This window comes from Salvelinus sp. IW2-2015, unplaced genomic scaffold (genome assembly GCF_002910315.2).
Source record: "Salvelinus sp. IW2-2015 unplaced genomic scaffold, ASM291031v2 Un_scaffold648, whole genome shotgun sequence".
NCBI lineage: Eukaryota > Metazoa > Chordata > Actinopteri > Salmoniformes > Salmonidae > Salvelinus > Salvelinus sp. IW2-2015.
The window spans coordinates 461,042-480,365 of record NW_019942588.1 but is presented as its reverse complement, the minus strand read 5'-3'; the positions used below and the strand labels follow the sequence as shown (position 1 = coordinate 480,365).

Genomic DNA, 19,324 nt, shown 5'->3' with positions numbered 1-19,324 from the left:
TCGACAAACCATTTCTGTATGGACCTTGCTTTTGCATGGAGCCATTGTCATGCTAAAACAGGAAAGGGACTTCCCCAAATTGTTGCCACAAAATTGGAAGCACAGAAATAATCTGAATTCAGGGATGCAAACTAGTCACCTTTTTGCAAAATTCACCATTTTCAATCCAAAATAGGTGACCTACGTGATTCGTGTAGATCTGATGAGAAATGTTTGGGGAGGGGGTTTGATGACAACTCAAACTTTACAGTTGGCACTAGAGGTCGACTGATTTATGATTTTTCGATACCGATTTATTGGGACCAAAAAAAGCCGATACCGATTAATCGGACGATTTATATATATTTGTGTGTGTAATAATGAACATTACAACAATACTAAATGAACAATGGACACTTATTTTAACTTAATATAATACATAAAATCTATTTAGTCTCAAAAAAATAATGAAACACGCTCAATTTGGTTTAAATAATGCAAAAACAGTGTTGGAGAAGAAAGTAAAAGTGCAATATGTGCCATGTAAAAAAGCTAACGTTTTTAAGTTCCTTGCTCAGAACAATATGAAAGCTGGTGGTTCAATATTACCAGTTCTTCAATATTCCCAGTTAACCTGTTACGGCTGGGGGTTCCGCTAGCGGAAAGTTTCGACAACATGAAATTGCAGAGCGCGAAATTCAAAAAATGATTCGAAATATTTAACTTTCCTACAATCACAATACACCAAATTAAAACTTAACTTCTTGTTAATCCACCACTGTGTTCAGCAGCCCTATGTCTAAATATTGCTGTTACATTGCACAACCTTCAATGTTATGTCATAATTATTTAAAATTCTGGAAAATTAGTTCGCAAATGCCAGGCGGCCCAAAYTGTTGCATATACCCTGACTCTGCTTGCACTGAATGCAAGAGAAGTGACACAATTTTCCTAGTTAATATTGCCTGCTAACATGAATTTTTTAAACTAAGTATGCATGTTTAAAAATATATACTTCTGTGTATTGATTTTAAGAAAGGCATTGATTGTTTATGGTTAGGTACATTTGTGCAAAGATTGTGCTTTTAAATCATCACCCGTTTGGCGAAGTTGAAGTAGGCTGTGATTCGATGATAAATCAACAGCCACTGTATTGATTATATGCAACACAGGACAAGCTAGTTAACTACACATGGTTGATGATGTTACTAGGTTAACTAGTGATTATGTGAAGATTGATTGTTTTTTATAAGATAAGTTTAATGCTAGCAACCTACCTTGGCTCCTTGCTGCACTCGCGTAACAGGTGGTCAGCCTGCCACGCAGCTTCCTTGTGGATTGCAATGTAATCGGCGTCCAAAAATGCCGATTGCCCATTGTTATATGAACTTGAAATCGGCCATAATTAATCGGCCATGCCTACCTCTAGTTGGTCAACCTCTAGTTGGCATTATGCATTKGGGCAGGTAGCGTTCTCCTGGCATCCGCCAAACCCAGGTAAACGCCATTGGACTACCAGATGGTGAAGCGTGTTTAATCATCCCAGAGAATGTGTTTCCAGATTCCAATGGTGTCAAGTTTTACACCACTCCAGCCGATGCTTTGCATTGTGAGTGGTGATCTCAGGCTTGTGTGCGGCTGCTCGGCCATGGAAMCCCATTTTATGAAACTCCCGACTAACCGTTGTTGTGCTGATGTTGCTTCTAGAGGCAGTTTGGAACACAATAGTCAGTGTTGCAACCAAGGACAAACAATTTTTACGCACTATGTGCTTCAGAACTCGGCGGTCCCGTTCTGTGAGCTTGTGTGGCCTACCAGTTTGTGGCTGATCCGTTGTTGCTCCAAGACGTTTCCACTTCACAGTAACAGCACTTACAGTTGACCAGTGCTGAACTGACTTGTTAGAAAGGTGGCATCCAATGACAGTGCCACATTGAAAGTCACTGAGCTCTTCAGTACTGGCCATTCTACTGCCAATGTTTGTCTATGGAAATTGCATGGCTGTGTGCTGGATTTTATACCTGTCAACGAGTGTGGCTAAAATAGCTGAATCCACTMATTTGAAAGGGTGTCCATTTACTTTTGTCCATGTAGTATATCTCTATCACTCCAATAGCCCAGCACATTTTACACTGAACAAAAATGTGAAGGCAACATGTAGTGTTGGTCCCATGTTTCATTAGCTATAATWWAAAAAAAATGMAAATGTTCCATACGCACAAAAAGTTTATTACTCTCATATTTTGTGCACATCCCTGTTAGTGAGCATTTCACCTTTGCCAAGGTAATCCATCCACCTGACAGGTGTGKCATATCAGGAAGCTGATTAAACAGCATGATCATTACACAGGTGCATCTTGTGCTGGAAACAATAAAAGGCCACTCTAAAATGTGCAGTTTTGTCACACAACACAATGCCACAGATGTCTCAAGTTATGAGAGGGTGTGCAATTGGCATGATGACTGCAGGAATGTCCACCAGAGCTGTTGCCAGAGAATTGAATGTTCATTTCTCTACCATAAGCTGCCTCAACTTCGTTTTAGAGATGGGTCGTCCTGGCTCCCAAGTGGGTGGGCGTATTTCCTTATATGAACTGTAACTCAGTGAAACCGTTAATTGTTGCATGTTGCGTTTTAACAATTTTGTTCAGTATAAATAAGGTATTGGAACTGACCCTGTATATAGCTTCTTACTTTCTCGTGTTCTTATTTTTATTTCTCGTGTTTTTTGTCCTTCCGTTGTTATTTTGTAGTACTACATTGATATTGATTACTGCATTGTTGGGTTTAGAGCGTGCAAGAAAAGGCATTTCACTATACTTGTGCACGTGACATTAACTTGAAACTTACAAAAAATACAGTCAACCTCATCTGTATTTATTAGCCTAAATAATACACACTATGAATGAATAAAAAGCATTTTACCATCAAATTATACATAACATGCTTTCAAGACACTTTATCCCCACTTGGAACACTGTACACAGCAGCAGTGACAATCACTTGCTGTCTCGCTCTCTCTCCTTTCATGYTGCCAGCACATTGCTGAACCCGAAATGGCAAGCCTTAAAAAAAARWAATCCCAACTCCATGTCATCCACGTSCTAGCCGGGAGGTTGACTCGGTGACTCCCTTAAAACCATTAGCCAATCGATTACTGTTAATGAAAGTCAAATGGCTGTGACCTGCAATCCTCTGTCATTTGTGAAGTCGAGCAGAAGGCCTTTTCTAAATGTCCATTAGGTATGCAGTAGTCGTCATCCTATTAGAAATCGGTTAGGGCCTTGGAAGGTGTTTTTGTTTCAACAGTGTAATTATTATTGGTCAAAGTGTATATCTATGCCATCTGATGATCTGAATGAAATTACATTGCTATTTTTATGACATTGAAATGTGAGGTTTTGCAACGATCTCAAAAGGATTTGGTCTGACTTTTGTTTCTTCTTTTAGGACTTACACGGTGGTTTCATTTTCTGCACTGATTTGAAGACCATAAAAAGCATATGAAACACAGTCGGCATGATTACAATGGAGAGCAGGGTCATGACTCATGGTTGTGATGATTGATTGCCCTATCTTTTTGTCAAGTGCGAGGATGCCGTCCAGGGAAGATAGTCCAGATGACGGAGGCGGAGGTGCGGGGGTTGTGCATCAAGTCCCGGGAGATCTTCCTCAGCCAGCCCATCCTACTGGAGCTGGAGGCGCCGCTCAAAATCTGTGGTCAGTACAAATAGTTCTCCCGCTTGCTCTATCCTTACTCTGGAGCACTCTCTGTCTCTCTTTCTCTGTTTCGCGCTCTCTGTCTCGCGCTCTCTCTCGCTCTCTGTGTATCTTAGAGCACAAATACCATATGAGAAATGAGTCATACCAGGGTTAGAAAAATATAAAAAGCTGACATAGGCCTAAGGTGAGTGATTTTACATGGCCAAGAAAAAGGCGTCCAGAAGCTTACCTAAATCAAATCACATTTAATTGTCATGTGCCGAATATAGCAGGTGTAGACTTCACTGTGAAATGCTTACTTAGGAGCTCTTTCCCAATGAGAGTTAGAAATAAGGAAATGAAAACGCATGGAATAAAATACAGAATTATGAAGCTATATACAGGTACCCATACCTGTCCTCATAGAAATCTTCAGGCAAATAAAACCACAGATACCTATAAATTCACTGGTGTCCTGGCACTATCCATACCATTCTATACATTTTTACGCATTTACGCATTACCACACACAGTTGTCTTTCAGCCAAAATGTCAGAGAGAAAGGAGAGGATAGGATAACACATTGGAGAGACAAAGGCCTAGCTCAGTAAGTAGAGCAGGAGGATATAAATGCTGTCTCCCTTGAGGGTCTGCGGCTCTGCCGGATGGGGCCATCTCCCTTCCAGCAAGGACACAATCTGGCTCAAGTCTAGTCACTCACTCTCTTCTTCACTCCTTCCAGGTGTCCAGGGCGCACTTTAAAAAAGAAAGGCTGTGTCAATCTCAATGTGACTTCCCTGGTTAAATAAAGGGTACATCAAATAATGGTCGTCTCACAAACCCCTCTCTCTAGGTGATATCCATGGCCAGTACACAGACCTGCTGCGGCTCTTTGAGTACGGGGGCTTCCCRCCGGAGGCTAACTACCTGTTCCTGGGGGATTACGTGGACCGAGGCAAGCAGTCCCTGGAAACCATCTGCCTACTGCTGGCCTACAAGATCAAATACCCCGAGAACTTCTTCCTGCTCAGAGGAAACCACGAATGTGCCTCCATCAACCGCATCTACGGTTTCTATGACGAGTGTAAGACCAGAAGCAGTGTCACACACACACACACACACATGCTGAATCAGTTACCTTTCTCAGTGAGGATGGAGGATCCATAATAGTATTGCTTTTGTGATCTCTACTAATTCTTAGCATAATTCCATGTCCTTTCAATGTTGTGTTCCCCAGGCAAACGCAGATTCAACATAAAGCTGTGGAAGACATTCACAGATTGCTTCAACTGTTTGCCCATTGCCGCTATAATCGATGAGAAGATCTTCTGCTGCCATGGAGGTAGTATGCATGGGGGCTTTTCTATCAATTCAATCCCTATTATTATTTTTTAATATTATTCATTAACAATCATCCCTTTTCCTCAGGTCTCTCTCCTGATCTGCAGTCCATGGAGCAAATCCGACGCATCATGAGGCCCACTGATGTCCCTGACACAGGTGTGTTAACGTGTGTTTCGGGGGGGGGGTTACATGTTTTGTGATGTATTTGTGACTGGCTCTGACTGTGCTGACTGCGCTTTCTCTGTGCTAGGCCTGCTGTGTGACCTGCTGTGGTCAGATCCAGACAAAGACGTGCAGGGTTGGGGGGAAAACGACCGGGGTGTCTCCTTCACCTTTGGGGCTGACGTGGTCAGCAAGTTCCTCAACCGCCATGACCTGGACCTCATCTGCAGAGCCCACCAGGTAGAGCCTTTATACTGACCCAATGTAGGGCTGTGACGATACCAGTATCGCAACAGGAAGAAGACCTTTAAAAACCTGCTGTATGTAAAACGTGTGCTGAAACTGGGAGAATAAATGTGACTCTGGATGATAGGGCTGCACGACTTAATCAAATTAAAATCGCGAGTGCGATATTGACATGCAATATCCATATCGCAAGAGGCTGTGACTTTTCTCCTTTCTTTGAAACTTCATTAATACAACAAACTACACTGTTTACCTCCAATGAGATGCRCATTCACTCTCTACATGCACAAAGGATGCTGACCAATCACAAGCGGGCTCTCTCACTCTGCATGGCGTGCACATGCAGGCGAATCACAAGCATCCCTGTTTCGGGCGCGCAGTTAGATGGTGATGAGAAGAGAAAAGGGCTTCACCAAAGATAGTACAGTAGGATGTTTAGAAACTCTGTGGCTTGACCTTAGTGTGTCAGAAAAATGAGTCCTGCTAGTGCTACTGAATGTTGATTTGGTGCCAAAGTGCACATCTTCAGTGATTTGGAAGTATTTCAGCGACAGGCAAACCAATGTCAACCAAATGCAAGTGTTGTGCAAAAAGTGCCTCAGAGTTGTGGCGACAGCAAGAAGCAACATGACATACAGTTCATATAAGGAAATCAGTCAATTGAAATAAATKTATTAGGCCTTAATCTATGGATTTCACATGACTGGGCAGGGGCGCATCCATGGTTGAGCCTGGATCCAGGCTGACCCACTGGGGAGCCAGGCCCAGCCAGTCAGTATTAGTTTTTCGCCACAAAAGGGTTTTATTACAGACATGTGGAGGTCCTGGGCTGACATGGTTACATGTGGTCTGCGGTTGTGAGGTCGGTTGGATGTACTGCCAAATTCTCTAAAATGACGTTGTACATTGCACAGGTGGCTTATGGTAGAGAAATTAACATTAAATTCTCTGGCAACAGCTCTGGTGGACATTCCTGCAGTCAGCATGCCAATTGCAATATCCCTCAACTTGAGACATTCGGTGGCATTATGTTGTGACAACTGCACATTTTAGTGGCCTTTAATTGTCCCCAGCACAAGGTGCACCTGTGCAATGTTCATGCTGTTTAATCAGCTTCTTGATATGCCACACCTGTCAAGTGGATAGATTATCTTGACAAAGGATAAAATCGGATAAGAGCGTCTGCTAAATGACTTAAATGTAAATGTAATAAAATGCTCATTAACAGTGATGTAAACACATTTGTGCACAACATGTTATTACCTTTAAGCTTTTTGTGTTTATGGAACATTTCTGGGCTCTTATTTCAGCTCATGAAACATGGGACTAGCACTTTACATGTTGCGTTTATATTTTTGTTCAGGGTACATAATTACTCAATCATAAGCTTCCTATTCTATCTGCAGCCTATGGCTGCCTGAATAAATGACTAACTTAGCTTATTTAATTACTCATAATGGTAAATATATATACTTTTGTGTGTGTATATATAGATASATACATACAAAAGTATGTGGATTCGGCTATTTCAGCCACACCTGCTGCTGACAGATGTATAAAATCCAGCACACAGCCATGCAATCTCCATAGACAAACATTGGCAGTAGAATGGCCTTACTGAAGAGCTCAGTGAGTTTCAACGTGGCACCGTCATAGGTCAGTCAGTTCTAGAGCTTCCCCGGTCAACTGTAAGCACTGTTATTGTGAAGTGGAAACATCTAGGASCAACAACAGCTCAGCCGCGAAATGGTAGGCACCACAAGCTCACGGTTGCAACGCTCACTACCGAGCAGGGTTGCACATTTTGGGGAATATTCAGAGATGGAAACCATTTACCTTATCATAAGTAGACATAATTGCTAATGATTAAATCCTTCCATTAGAAATAAATTCGTAACTAATTATTTTTTAACTTTAAATGAGTTGACTCTTCACATGGGATGATTTCACTAAACAACAAAATTAAGGGAATATTGAATGATCCCCAATGATACATCGCRTCTCCCAAAATCTGTAAAATGATAGTCTAAACTAAAGCTTTGGTTGTCTTCCTCTCAGGCTTCCATGTCTTCTCCCTGGACCTCCTCAATGTCCACCTCTTGAACATCAGACTCTGAGGCCTCATCTTCACTGTCACTTTCCGACCTTGTTGAGGATGGCTTGTTGTCAGGCTCAAAAAGCCATATTTGTCCGGATGGCCACCAATTTTTCAACCCTTGTATTGGTCAGCCTGTTGCGTGCTTTGGTGTGTGTGTTCCCAAACAAGTTGCATACACAGCTCGAGCAAGACATTAATCATMATTTCTCTGACTACGTTCCTCCATTAGGTCAAAAAAACTTCTGATTCCAGAAGGACCATGAGCTGTTGCTATCAATAAGGTGTCTGATTCATCTTTTCACCTTGAATAGAAGTAGAGGGACATTTGTCAGAGGTTGCTTGTTGTGAGCGCTGAGGGAACTTTATGCACTTGGCCAGATGATTCTGCATCTTTATTGCATTCTTCATACATGATTTGGCACAGTATTTGCAAATGTACACAGCTTTTCCTTCTACATTAGCTGCAGTGAAATGTCTCCACACATCAGATAGTGCCTGTGGCATTTTCCTGTAAAGATTAGAAAAAAAGTTTAAAAAAAAAATACAATTCCATGTACAGATAAATAGTATAATAACTTCTCTAGGGTACGTGAGATGTTAGTGTCCCACCTCTTCAACAGCCAGTGAAACTGCTGGGCGCCAAATTCAAATACAGAAATACTCATTATAAAAATTCTGAGAACAAAACATATTTTACATAGGTTTAAAGATTAACTTCTTGTGAATCCAACCACGGTGTCAGATTTTTAAAAATGCTTTACGGCGAAAGCATACCTTACGATTATTTGAGAACATAGCCCAGCAGACAAATCATTACAAACAGTAACCAGCCAAGTAGAAGAGTTACACACGTCAGAAATAGAGATAAAATTAATCCCTTACCTTTTGATGATCTTCATATGGTTGCACTCAGCAGACATTCATTTACTCAAATGTTCCTTTTGTTCGATAGTCTCTTTATATCCAAAAACCTCAGTTTTGTTCKCGTTTTCTTCAGTAATCCACAGGCTCAAACGCAGTCAAAACAGGAAGACAAAATCCAAATTGTATCCGTGAAGTTCATAGAAACATGTCAAACRATGTTTATATTCAATAATCCTCAGGTTGTTTTTAGCCTAAATAATCGATAATATTTCAACCGGACAATAACGTTGTCAATATAAAAGGTAAACAAGAAAGGCACTCTCTCGGTCGTGCGCATAAAAAAGCTCTGTGACACTTTAGGTTCCACTCATTCAGACTGCTCTTACTTCCTCATTTTTCAGAATACAAGCCTGAAACAATTTCTAAAGACTGTTGACATCTAGTGGAAGGCATAGGAACTGCAATTTGAGTCCTAAGTCAATGGATACTGTAATGGCATTGAATAGAAAACGACAAAACCAAAAAAGAAACTACTTCCCGACTGGATTTCTCAGGTTTTCGCCTGCCAAATCAGTTCTGTTATACTCACAGACATCATTCACAGTTGTAGAAACTTCAGAGTTTTTTTTATCCAATACTACTAATAATATGCATATATTAGCATCTGGGACAGAGTAGCAGGCAGTTTACTCTGGGCACACATTTCATGCAAAAGTGAAAATGCTGCCCCCTATCCCAAACAGGTTTTAACAAGATAATCACTGACATGTCAGCTGGTCCAAATGCAGTGGAAATGTTTTTTGGGGATTCAGTTCATTTGCATGGCAAAGAGGGACTTTGCAATTAATTGCAATTCATCTGATCACTCTTCATAACATTCTGGAGTATAAGCAAATTGCCATCATACAAACTGAGGCAGCAGACTGTGTGAAAATTAATATTTGTGTCATTCTCTAAACTTTTGGCCACGACTGTACTCCTTGGCTCAGACAGTGTAGTAGTGTGGGCTCAATAGCATCTCATTAGTGTGCAAGATCTTGAATCAGCTGTATGTGTGATGGAAGAGTGCATTGCACATGTGATGGACGAATGCACTATGCATGCAGAGGGTTGCAATTCCATTGAATTGGGGATAGTTTAACCAAAATATGCCACAAGACCTAGAATTTCCTTGTGTATCCCACAAAAAAAGGTTCACTGTTATAAGCTAACGTTTGACAATTTTAAACAAAATTCCCCAAATTCCCGGGCTTAACTTCCCATGGAAAATATCTAGAAAAAGTTTCYGACCCTTTGCAACCCTACTACCGAGTTCCAAACTGCCTCAGGAAGCAACGTCAGCACAATAACTGATAGTCGGGAGCTTCATGAAGTGGATTTCCATGGCCGAGCAGCTGCACACAAGTTTAAAATCACCATGCGCAATGTCAAGCGTCGGCTGGAGTGGTGTGAAGCTCACCGCCATTGGACTCTGGAGCAGTGATGAATTACGCTTCATCTGGCAGTCCGATGGACAAACCTGGGTTTGTCGGGAGAACGCTACCTGCCCGAATGCATAGTGCAAAGTTAGATCTGGGACTGTTTGTCATGGTTCGGGCTTGGCCCCTTACTTCCAATTAAGAGAATTCTTAACGCTACAGCATACAATGACATTCTAGATGATTCTGTGCTTCCAACTTTGTGGCAACAGTTTGGGGAAGGCCCTTACCTGTTTCAGCATGACAATGCCCCAGTGYACAAAACAGGGTCCATACAGAAATGGTTTGTCGAGATCGGTGTGGAAGAACTTAACTGGCCTGCACAGAGCCCTGACCTCAACTCCATCGACACCTTTGGGATGAATTGGACTGCCTACTGCAAGCCAGGCCTATTTGCCCAACATCAGTGCCTGACCTCACTAATGCTCTTGTGGTTGAATGAAAGCAAGTTCTAACATCTAGTGGAAAGCCTTCCCAGAAGAGTGGAGGCTGTTATAGCAGCAAAGGGGGGACCAACTCCATATTAATGCCCATGATTTTGGAATGAGATGTTTGACGAGCAGGTATCCACATACTTTTGGTAATGTAGTATAGAAAATAGGGGCTCAATGTYGGTCATGAATTAAATTGTGCTGCATTATAGCACACTATTGGTCATGTTCATGTGTTTGTTAATATGTAGGTGAAATAATCCTGTCTATCATATGTACCCTATAACACTGTTCAACAATTTTGGGGGGATTTGGTTTTATATTCAGTTAGCACAGAATGTATTCATATGATATACATTTAGAAGTGATCTTCTCTACCTGGACACTTGTTTTAACCATGTCTTATGAAATTAGCAAGTGTTTGAAAATCACAATTGCAATATCCGGCCCCAAAAATCGTAAATTGTTATTTTATTCAAATTGTGCATCCCTACTGGATGACAACATAATGGTGTTTGTTTCCAACATTTGGGCTGTTTTCCTAAAGAAGTTACATTTGTTTTGTGTGGTTCCTTTCAAGTATTGATACTGTTATTGTCCCGGCCCTAATACTGAGGGCTATTGGTTCATTAGGATGTATGAGATACTGAGGGCTATTGGTTCATTAGGATGTATGAGATACTGAGGGCTATTGGTTCATTAGGATGTATGAGATACTGAGGGCTATTGGTTCATTAGCAGTGGTGGTAAAAGTAAAGCTACCTTAATAGAGAGTGACTCAAGTAAGTCACCCAGTAAAATACTGAAGTCAGTGTAAAAGTATTTGGTTGTAAATATTGTCTAATTCCTTATATTAAGCAAACCAGACGGCATAATTTCCTTCATTTACGGATAGCAAGGGTCATGCTCCAACACTCAGTCATAATTTACAAACGAAGCATGTGTTTAGTGAGTCCACCAGATCAGAGGCAGTAGGGATGTTCTCTTTAAGTGTGTGAATTCGACTTTAGCAGGAAAAGCAATCATTCAAAATGTAACGAGTACTTTTTGGGTGTCAGGGAAAATGTATGGAGATAAATTATTAACTTTTCTTTAGGAATGTAGTCAAGTTGTAAAAAATAACCCTAGACTAAAGTAGTACTTTTAAAGTATTTTTACACCACTTTTCATTAGGATGCATGAGATACTGAGGGCCATGTTCATTAGGATGAAACTCTAAAGGATGTTCGTTAACTTAAAAGTGTTCTGTACCTGAAGGTTGTTGAGGACGGCTACGAGTTCTTTGCCAAACGGCAGCTGGTGACGCTGTTCTCAGCTCCCAACTACTGCGGGGAGTTTGACAACGCTGGGGGCATGATGAGCGTGGACGAGTCCCTCATGTGTTCCTTTCAGGTGAGAACAAACGCGCACGCACACACTCACTTACTGTGGATGAGTCTCCCAGTGCTGTTAACACACTAAGTATTAATACTTTCTCTCTCAGATTTTGAAGCCGTCAGAGAAAAAAGCTAAGTACCAGTATGGGGGAGTGAACACGGGACGCCCTGTAACCCCGCCTCGTACTGCCCAAGCCCCAAAGAAGAGGTGAGCGCCTGGCCTCCATCTCGCCTCCTCCTTGCACCATTTCCTCTATTGCCCCCTGCAACGTCCTGTCCCCTCCCTCCCATCTATGGGAAGCGCTCTAGCCCCCCTGACCCCCACTCACCTATTTCATGTGTAAAATATTAAATCTTTGCTGTGAACGTATTTTTTTTTTCTTTGCTTGTTTGTTGGTATTTTTATTAATAATATAAGTGACATGTGGTTTTTCAATGCTATGAAATGGGTTGCTAAGGTGCAGAAATACGATACACACCTTTTGTGGAAAGGGGCAATGCATTCTGAAGGGACGCTTTTCTGCCTTCAGGTATAGAAAAAGTATTGAATTTGATTTGAGTGTGTGCGCGAGTGAGTTGGGTTCTTTACCCCAGCCTTGACTCTTCAATACCAATAACGTGAGATCCCCTCCACCCAGTCTCACAATTTACCCTGCTAATGTGTAACCTTCTCACAATATTACTAATAACATTGGCCGTTTTGGCTACAGTAACTGAGTGGAATGGTTTTGCCTCTTAATGAGTTTGGAGAAAGTCATTTTCACCACGTTGGACTCAAATTTCTCTCTTTATGGAGACACTAATGAACTATTAACAACTTTGAAAGTACTTGTACAAATGCATATTATCAGAACCATACAAAATGACGGTATATACACACTGGGCATGTATTGTATACACATTCTGTACATTTTAACTGTGTATACATGTTAACAGTTAACAACTAGTACAGTTAAGGTCATGTGTCCTCAACTCAAAGGGTTCACAACAAATGGGTGTTTAAAATGCCTGTTGGTTTTGAATCAATCTTTTCCACCACCACACCAGCCCTCTCCTCGTATCCACTGAACCTGCTTCAATTGCTGAAGACTGTTTATGGACATTGCTTTAACTGTGTGCCTGTGAGAATGCATAGATGGTGGTGGCTTGGAAAGTTGAGTCAAAGGCACCGGATTTCTATTGGTGWTGAATATTATTTTTCTCATAAACACGGCCAGTTGGCCCCACTAGACGATTACAAGCTGTTTTCAGCATCCCCCATTGCCCCTGCAGTTCTTGTAAACATGGCATATTACATCACACGCTTATTACCAAGCTCGGGGTGAGGCCGAGATGGCACTTTGGAGCGGGATCACTTACTTAGACATTGCTGCCCCCTAGTGGTAGAACTTAGGACAGCCGAAAGAGGCTGACGATGTCAACTACCAGCAAGGCATCAGAACGTGAATACAGTATGTGTACCTTTTCTGGGAAGATGATTCCAATATCTGGTTCAGGATTGTCATCCAACTAATGAGCTTACTAAGGAATATTCRAATAATATTTTAGGCTTGAGTTTGGCTATATCTCGCCTTTTGCCTTGTTCTGATCTATCAGTCTCTTCAAGTTGGAAACTCAGTGTTTTAAACAGTTTAGAGATTTGTAAAATTTATTTGACTCTTTGAATGGAATAAATGGAACAGTGCCGTTGACCCTGCCTCTCGTGTCTGTCATTATTCTTTGGGCTGCGTTAAAAAAAAAAAACGCAGCTACTCAATGGGAGCAGTGTGGGAGGGCCTAGTGTTGTTCCACTGTCCATCAGAAAAGTAATAATTACATATCCGTCAACCAATTGTAAATGTAGATTAGCAGTTTTATCAAATCATTTGGACATGCGTTTCATATGTTTTGAAGGCACCCTTGGCCTACTATGTCTGTTTCATGATTATTGTGCCATTCATTTGGGTAATGAATCAGTCTGGGCTGTTTAGAAATATTTTGTACAAATGTGATTCTTTATACCAGAAGTGTATCTAAAGTATCTATACAGTAAAAGTTTTTTTATGATCTCAGATGTAATGTCCCCTGTTTAGGGGACCTGCGTGGTTCTTGTTCTGACATTTTCACTGCCGTAGCTCTAAATGGCTTGCATTGAGCRATAGCCCTGGTTCCCAAAGACAGTATATTTTCTGAGCCYGTGTAAAGTAGAATGTGAAATCTGAACCACTTGGAGCTGKGATGTTCCTCCTAGCATTTAATTCCCTCTTCCGACTGTCCAACTCCTGGYTGAATCTTAATTCACAGCCACATGCCTGCAATCCTTAGATAACGTAGCAGGAGAGTGGTTTTATCACTATAGCGCAAAGATTGATTTATAGCCATTAAAATAATACATTGAATTTAAACAACTCAGACTGACAAGATTCATTTGAGATGAAAGGTGAGTTCCAAAAGCGTTCAGGAAGCCAAGCTAGCGCTCAGATGTTCACAGCGATCAGGTCAGACACTTTAGGAAATATACATGTTCTAACATTAAACATACCGGTACAATAAGATTTAACTTTTGTTGGCCATTTTGTGGTTATACTATATTTAGAAAGCACGTTATTTCAAGCCTTGTTCATAGTTTTGAATAGGTAATACAAAATATTTAATTTTATTTGTACTGTGTGCTTGTGTCCTCAAGTGACCACACTTCATCAAATCAAGTTTATTTTATATAGCCCTTCTTACATCAGCTAATATCTCGAAGTGCTGTACAGAAACCCAGCCTAAAACCCCAAACAGCAAGCAATGCAGGTGTAGAAGCACAGCGGCTAGGAAAAACTCCCTAGAAAGGCCAAAACCTAGGAAGAAACCTAGAGGAACCAGGCTATGAGGGGTGGCCAGTCCTCTTCTGGCTGTGCCGGGTGGAGATTATAACAACATGGCCAAGATGTTCAAATGTTCATAAATGACCAGCATGGTCAGATAATAATCAGGAGTAAATGTCAGTTGGCTTTTCATAGCCGATCATTAAGAGTATCTCTACCACTCCTGCGGTCTCTAGAGAGTTGAAAACAGCAGGTCTGGGACAGGTAGCACGTCCGGTGGTAAGGTAGCACCTTACCAGAAAGGTGAGATTTGAACTAAGTATACAGCATTACTAGTTATTGTTTATGGCTCATGAATTACTTTGGGGTACAACGTAGATAATTTTATACAAGTAATTATGGAAATTAAAATATTCCATTCATGACAAAAGATGCTAGAATTTTATCATTTGGCAGGTTTTTTAGACAATAACAGAGTTGTAAATTATGTATCAATCAGGGCTTGAGGGCCTGCAGGACTGACTGGGGCACTTTACTGGTGGGGTTGCGTAGAGTGGCCAGCACCCCAGCAGAATTCATGTGCTTAACATTAGCATCGTAACACAACGCACTGCCATGCATGTCTGTCAGCTTACCTGCAGAGGGACAGACAGAAAAAAAGACACCATTATTTTTTTCATTACTCATTAGAGGTACTTTCAGGATGATCAAGAAGAAGGATGTTGCTTACCTYCTACTGCATGCAGGATGGCTTCAGGGGCACACGTGTCCTACTTTTTAGTTCCTAGACAGGCAAAGACATAGGCTGAGGCCTTCCCCTCCACAAGCTGAACAATCTACACAAAGAAAGGGTTCAGAGAAATAAGACATTTTATTGATGTTTACCTATGTACCCCCACCATACCTTCTCATCCCTGTATATTTCACCTTATTTCCTGCTCTGCCAACTCTCCGCCAAATCACATCATGAGGTTCCATGGCATCCACGGTGTCTGTGACAAGTTTGTTGCTGTGGGAACGGGTCGTGGTGACTATGCGTCGGCCATCCGGAACCTACTGTAGCTCGAACCCGAAGGCGCACAGTCCTGGCATTCCCCACAGAGTTCTCCCCATGTCTGCTGTCTCCGTCCCCAACTGTGGATACAAAACACAGGACATTACACACTCACGGACCAAGGTCGTGTTCAATAGGGCACAATGTTTTGCAACTGAAMATGAAAAATCTGTTCCCTCCCTATTTCTACAATGTTTTCTCCCTACTCAACGTGCCCTGATAGGTGAGAGGGTATAAGGCAGAAAGATTATTTGTCGTCGATCACTTGCTGGTACCTGGTAATTGAAGAAGGGCTGGTTGATGACCCCCGCAATGGCGATCAGTACAGTCACGTGATCAAGAAGTCCTGAGATCAGATGACATGTTAGTTGAAGGGAACACAAGCAGTGGACTTCACACAAGTTGACATCATACTGTATATCTAGTAGACATACTGTAGTAGTTTTCCAGCATGAAGAACAAACAAGTGATGTATGGGTAGTATAATAGCAAAGAAAAAAAGGATAGAGAAGTCCAAGCATTCCTCCTTTATCCACCTATTCTGCCCTTGTCCCTCCCAGTCCCAATACCCTCCCTCTGTCAACATACGGAGAGTCGTGCTGAGAAGCTGGGCGTCCGACCCCGTATGACACATCTGGACCTGATCTGGCAGGTAAAGACACTTGGCCGCTGCTCAGCAGGGATGACAGGCGAGAGAGTGAAAAAGGGAATCGGCACTGATGATTAGGAGATGACTGAATTAAATGTTCCCCATGTTTTTGTCAAATAGGACAATGCATAGGTCTAACAGGAAGTGTAAGAGAAGAGTCTGACACTGAAATACCTGGTAGTAATCGAGGGTGTGTGTTGGAAGCCTGTAATGAGTGATCTAAACGAAAGACTGGCAAAATAATAACGCCGTAGTAAGTTTACCTTCAGTGTATTCTTTAGTGCCATCAAGGGGGTCGACCCACACAACCAGCTAAAATTCAGACACCGGGACATTCAAACACAGAAACACAGCTGGAATGAGAAGTCAGTACCCAGAAAATGATCCAAATCAGTACAGTAGGTTTCAGCTCTAAAGACCCTGTGTCTCACCTCCTCCAGTAGTAGACAATGGACCTGATGGGACAGCTCAGAGCTTCTGCTCTTTTCTGTCCATAAGAAACAATTGGATTGGTGGAAGAGGCAGGGCAGGCCAGGAGCAAGGAAGGAGGGTGTGGTCAAGCAAGGCATCCCCCGAGGCTAGATGCCCTAAGGTTTTTATCAGAACGGGCGTAGATTAGTTTCGCCCATTTCTTTTCCCGGCATGAAAAAATAGAGAATAAAAATAGAGTAAAAATAAAAAAGATAAAAACTTCATTAAAAGTATAGCTCACAACTGTGCAGGGGGAGAGGGGTGGGGGCGCTAAGGAGTGCATTCACATATATCTACACATTTTCATACACACACGATTGATTGTATTTTTTTGTATTTTTGATATATATTTTTATTTTATTTTTTGTTGTTGTATTTTTTGTTGTATTTTTTCTCTTCTAGGTCAGTTTCAGCATTATGGACATGGGTGTATCTGTGGTCCATTTGGCCTGTCCCACGGCTTCCTTCAATGATGGGTTGTGAGTGGCTCTGTTGATGAACTTCTGACCAATGATTGACTGTCTGTTGTTRATTGATGTCAGKCCAGATATGCTGTTARCRTAGTGATTGCTGATGTATCTTGGTAGTCTGTAAGCCATTTTTATTGCCATGTTTTGGACTATCTGTAGCCGATTCATCTGCTGCGGTGAAGCTGTTATCCAGGCTGGTAGGGCGTATTCAAAGAGGGATCGGMTGTAGCTGATGTAGACTTTCAGCACTGTCTGAGGTGAGGCTCCATATTTTCTTCCGCACAGCGTTTTTAGGTGGTTTAGTCACCTCCTCCTCTTTCAGGGCACTGTATTCCAATGGACAGGACTTTTGTAGGATTTCTTCAGACTGACTGCTCTCAATCAGGTCCTCTGACAGCCTCCTCTGGCAGATCCTGATGTGAGAGATGGTTTACACGCAAAACTGCGATAACTTGTCGGGCACTTRAACAACAGGGGGAAGCATAAAAATCGGTTCTACTGGTCTGCTACATCGGACGCATAACTTTTGCAGAATGTGAGACGCTCCAATTAATTTCAGAGAAAACTGGGCGTAAGCGTGCCAGCTCCTTGAAAGGCTTGCGCTGCTCCAGTGTAAAAGTAAGTTCTGGTTCTATTTTCAAGAATTCTAAGCGCAGCTCACGCCTAAGAGCAATAGGACATAGTGACGCCTGAGAGCAATAGGACATAGCGGCTAGCGCTCTGCTCCCACTGACTAGAAGTTACACTTCCAGTGTAGCCCCAATGTTAGAAAAAAATATATAGTAACCTATCTARATGGGGCAACCACAATTTACCCAGCTGCCATACATTGTCCATCTTTCACTTAAACTATAGGGATGAACCAGAAAGATCMRTTTTAGGCTTACTGGAAATCTTTGCAGTTTTGTTGTTAWTTTTTTTTTTWWATAATCACCTTGGGCAACCTCAACTTGCCTGACTGCTGAGTTCACTTGCCCCAGACAATAGTGCAACCCTTAAGCTCAATACCTGATGTTGCACACACCCACCTCCTCTCCGATGATGGTGATTTTGGGGAAGCTTTTGGATAGGGAGGCACATATGCTCTGCTGGACCAGCCTGTCTGCCAGTGTCTGTAGATCGTTAGCCCCCGTCTGTCCACATAAGAGAGTGAGAGATCATTTATAAACAACATTCAGCCTCCATCTCACTGTCTATCAATCTCCCTCAATTTAGCACTTTGCCCCACTCTCCGTTCAGTAAGTCCAACCTTTTCCACGATTCCCAGCTCTCCGCTGTGAAGAACCCTCCGTATGATGGCTCCTGCCTTCTCTGCCACTGCGTAAGCCGAAGCCACCAAACACATCACCACTGCTGGATTTCCCGACATTGCTGAAGGAAGGAGAGATACAAAAGTGTACAGCTCAGAGAGAGAAAAAATATATACTATGTACCCTCAAGGCGTATAGATCTATATGATCACTCACTTTAGTCAACTGAATGAATCAACACACCCTCTACCTGTAGTAGGAAAAAGGACAGTATTTGTGCTTTCACCATTACAAGCACTTCATGTTTTTGATTTAACCGTCCTGGAAGACCAGGTGTTTTGAATTTAAGCAATCATTGAACTGATCAATTAGCTGTTGGTAAGGTGTGGTGCCTAGTTGGAACAAAATCCTGCAGTATCTGCCGCACTCCAGGGACAGGGTTGCCTACCCCTGAGCTACAGTAACAAGCAGTGTGCCAGGCATAAGGCTCATTTATGCAGTTATTGAAACTGAGTATATGTCCATGATTCCACAGAGTACCCAACTGCCAAAGGTTACTAGCTAGTGGTGTGTGTATTATAGTGCTACTGCTTGAAACCTGCTGATATTTTGAAGCAAATCAGTCTATTCTCTAACTTCTATTCCCCATCCATTAGACTACTAGCTAACTAACAAGTGGCACAAGTCTGCAGCCCCAGCAGTGCTGGTTAGCAAGCTAGCTAATCGTATCTAGCTAATATCGAAAGCAATCTCCATTGAGCAAATAATAACATAACAGCATTGAAGACACTATTTTCCCTGAAGATTACCAATGCACTTATAGCTATAGCTAGCTAACGTTATCTMCCTGAAAGAAGAGAATGGCACTTACTAGTGTCTACTGTAGATGTTACAGCTCAGGACTGGTTGTAAATGGAAATCCTGGAACACCAGGAAATGTTATGCAATCACAGTTAGC

General features: G+C 41.9%; 1 protein-coding gene, 1 long non-coding RNA gene and 1 pseudogene across 2 annotated transcripts in view; 1 reads left to right on the top strand and 2 right to left on the bottom strand.

Moving 5' to 3' along the window:
• LOC112068674 (serine/threonine-protein phosphatase PP1-beta catalytic subunit) overlaps positions 1-13,376 on the top strand; it is a 20,924-nt gene extending 7,548 nt beyond the window's left edge. Inside the window, exons 2-8 of the mRNA XM_024135876.2 lie at positions 3,568-3,699; positions 4,535-4,765; positions 4,919-5,023; positions 5,110-5,181; positions 5,276-5,427; positions 11,562-11,696; positions 11,788-13,376. Of these exons, the coding sequence (XP_023991644.1) occupies positions 3,568-3,699; positions 4,535-4,765; positions 4,919-5,023; positions 5,110-5,181; positions 5,276-5,427; positions 11,562-11,696; positions 11,788-11,892 (932 nt within the window). The 3' untranslated portion in view covers positions 11,893-13,376. The remainder of the gene's footprint in view (positions 1-3,567; positions 3,700-4,534; positions 4,766-4,918; positions 5,024-5,109; positions 5,182-5,275; positions 5,428-11,561; positions 11,697-11,787) is intronic.
• On the bottom strand, positions 6,078-9,169 carry LOC139023974 (uncharacterized). Its single transcript, XR_011475205.1, has 2 exons — positions 8,414-9,169; positions 6,078-8,039 (listed from the first exon to the last, which is right to left on the bottom strand). It is a non-coding gene; the product is annotated as an uncharacterized lncRNA (long non-coding RNA).
• Positions 13,377-13,620: 244 nt separating the features above from the next.
• On the bottom strand, positions 13,621-19,324 carry LOC112068675 (3'(2'),5'-bisphosphate nucleotidase 1-like; annotated as a pseudogene).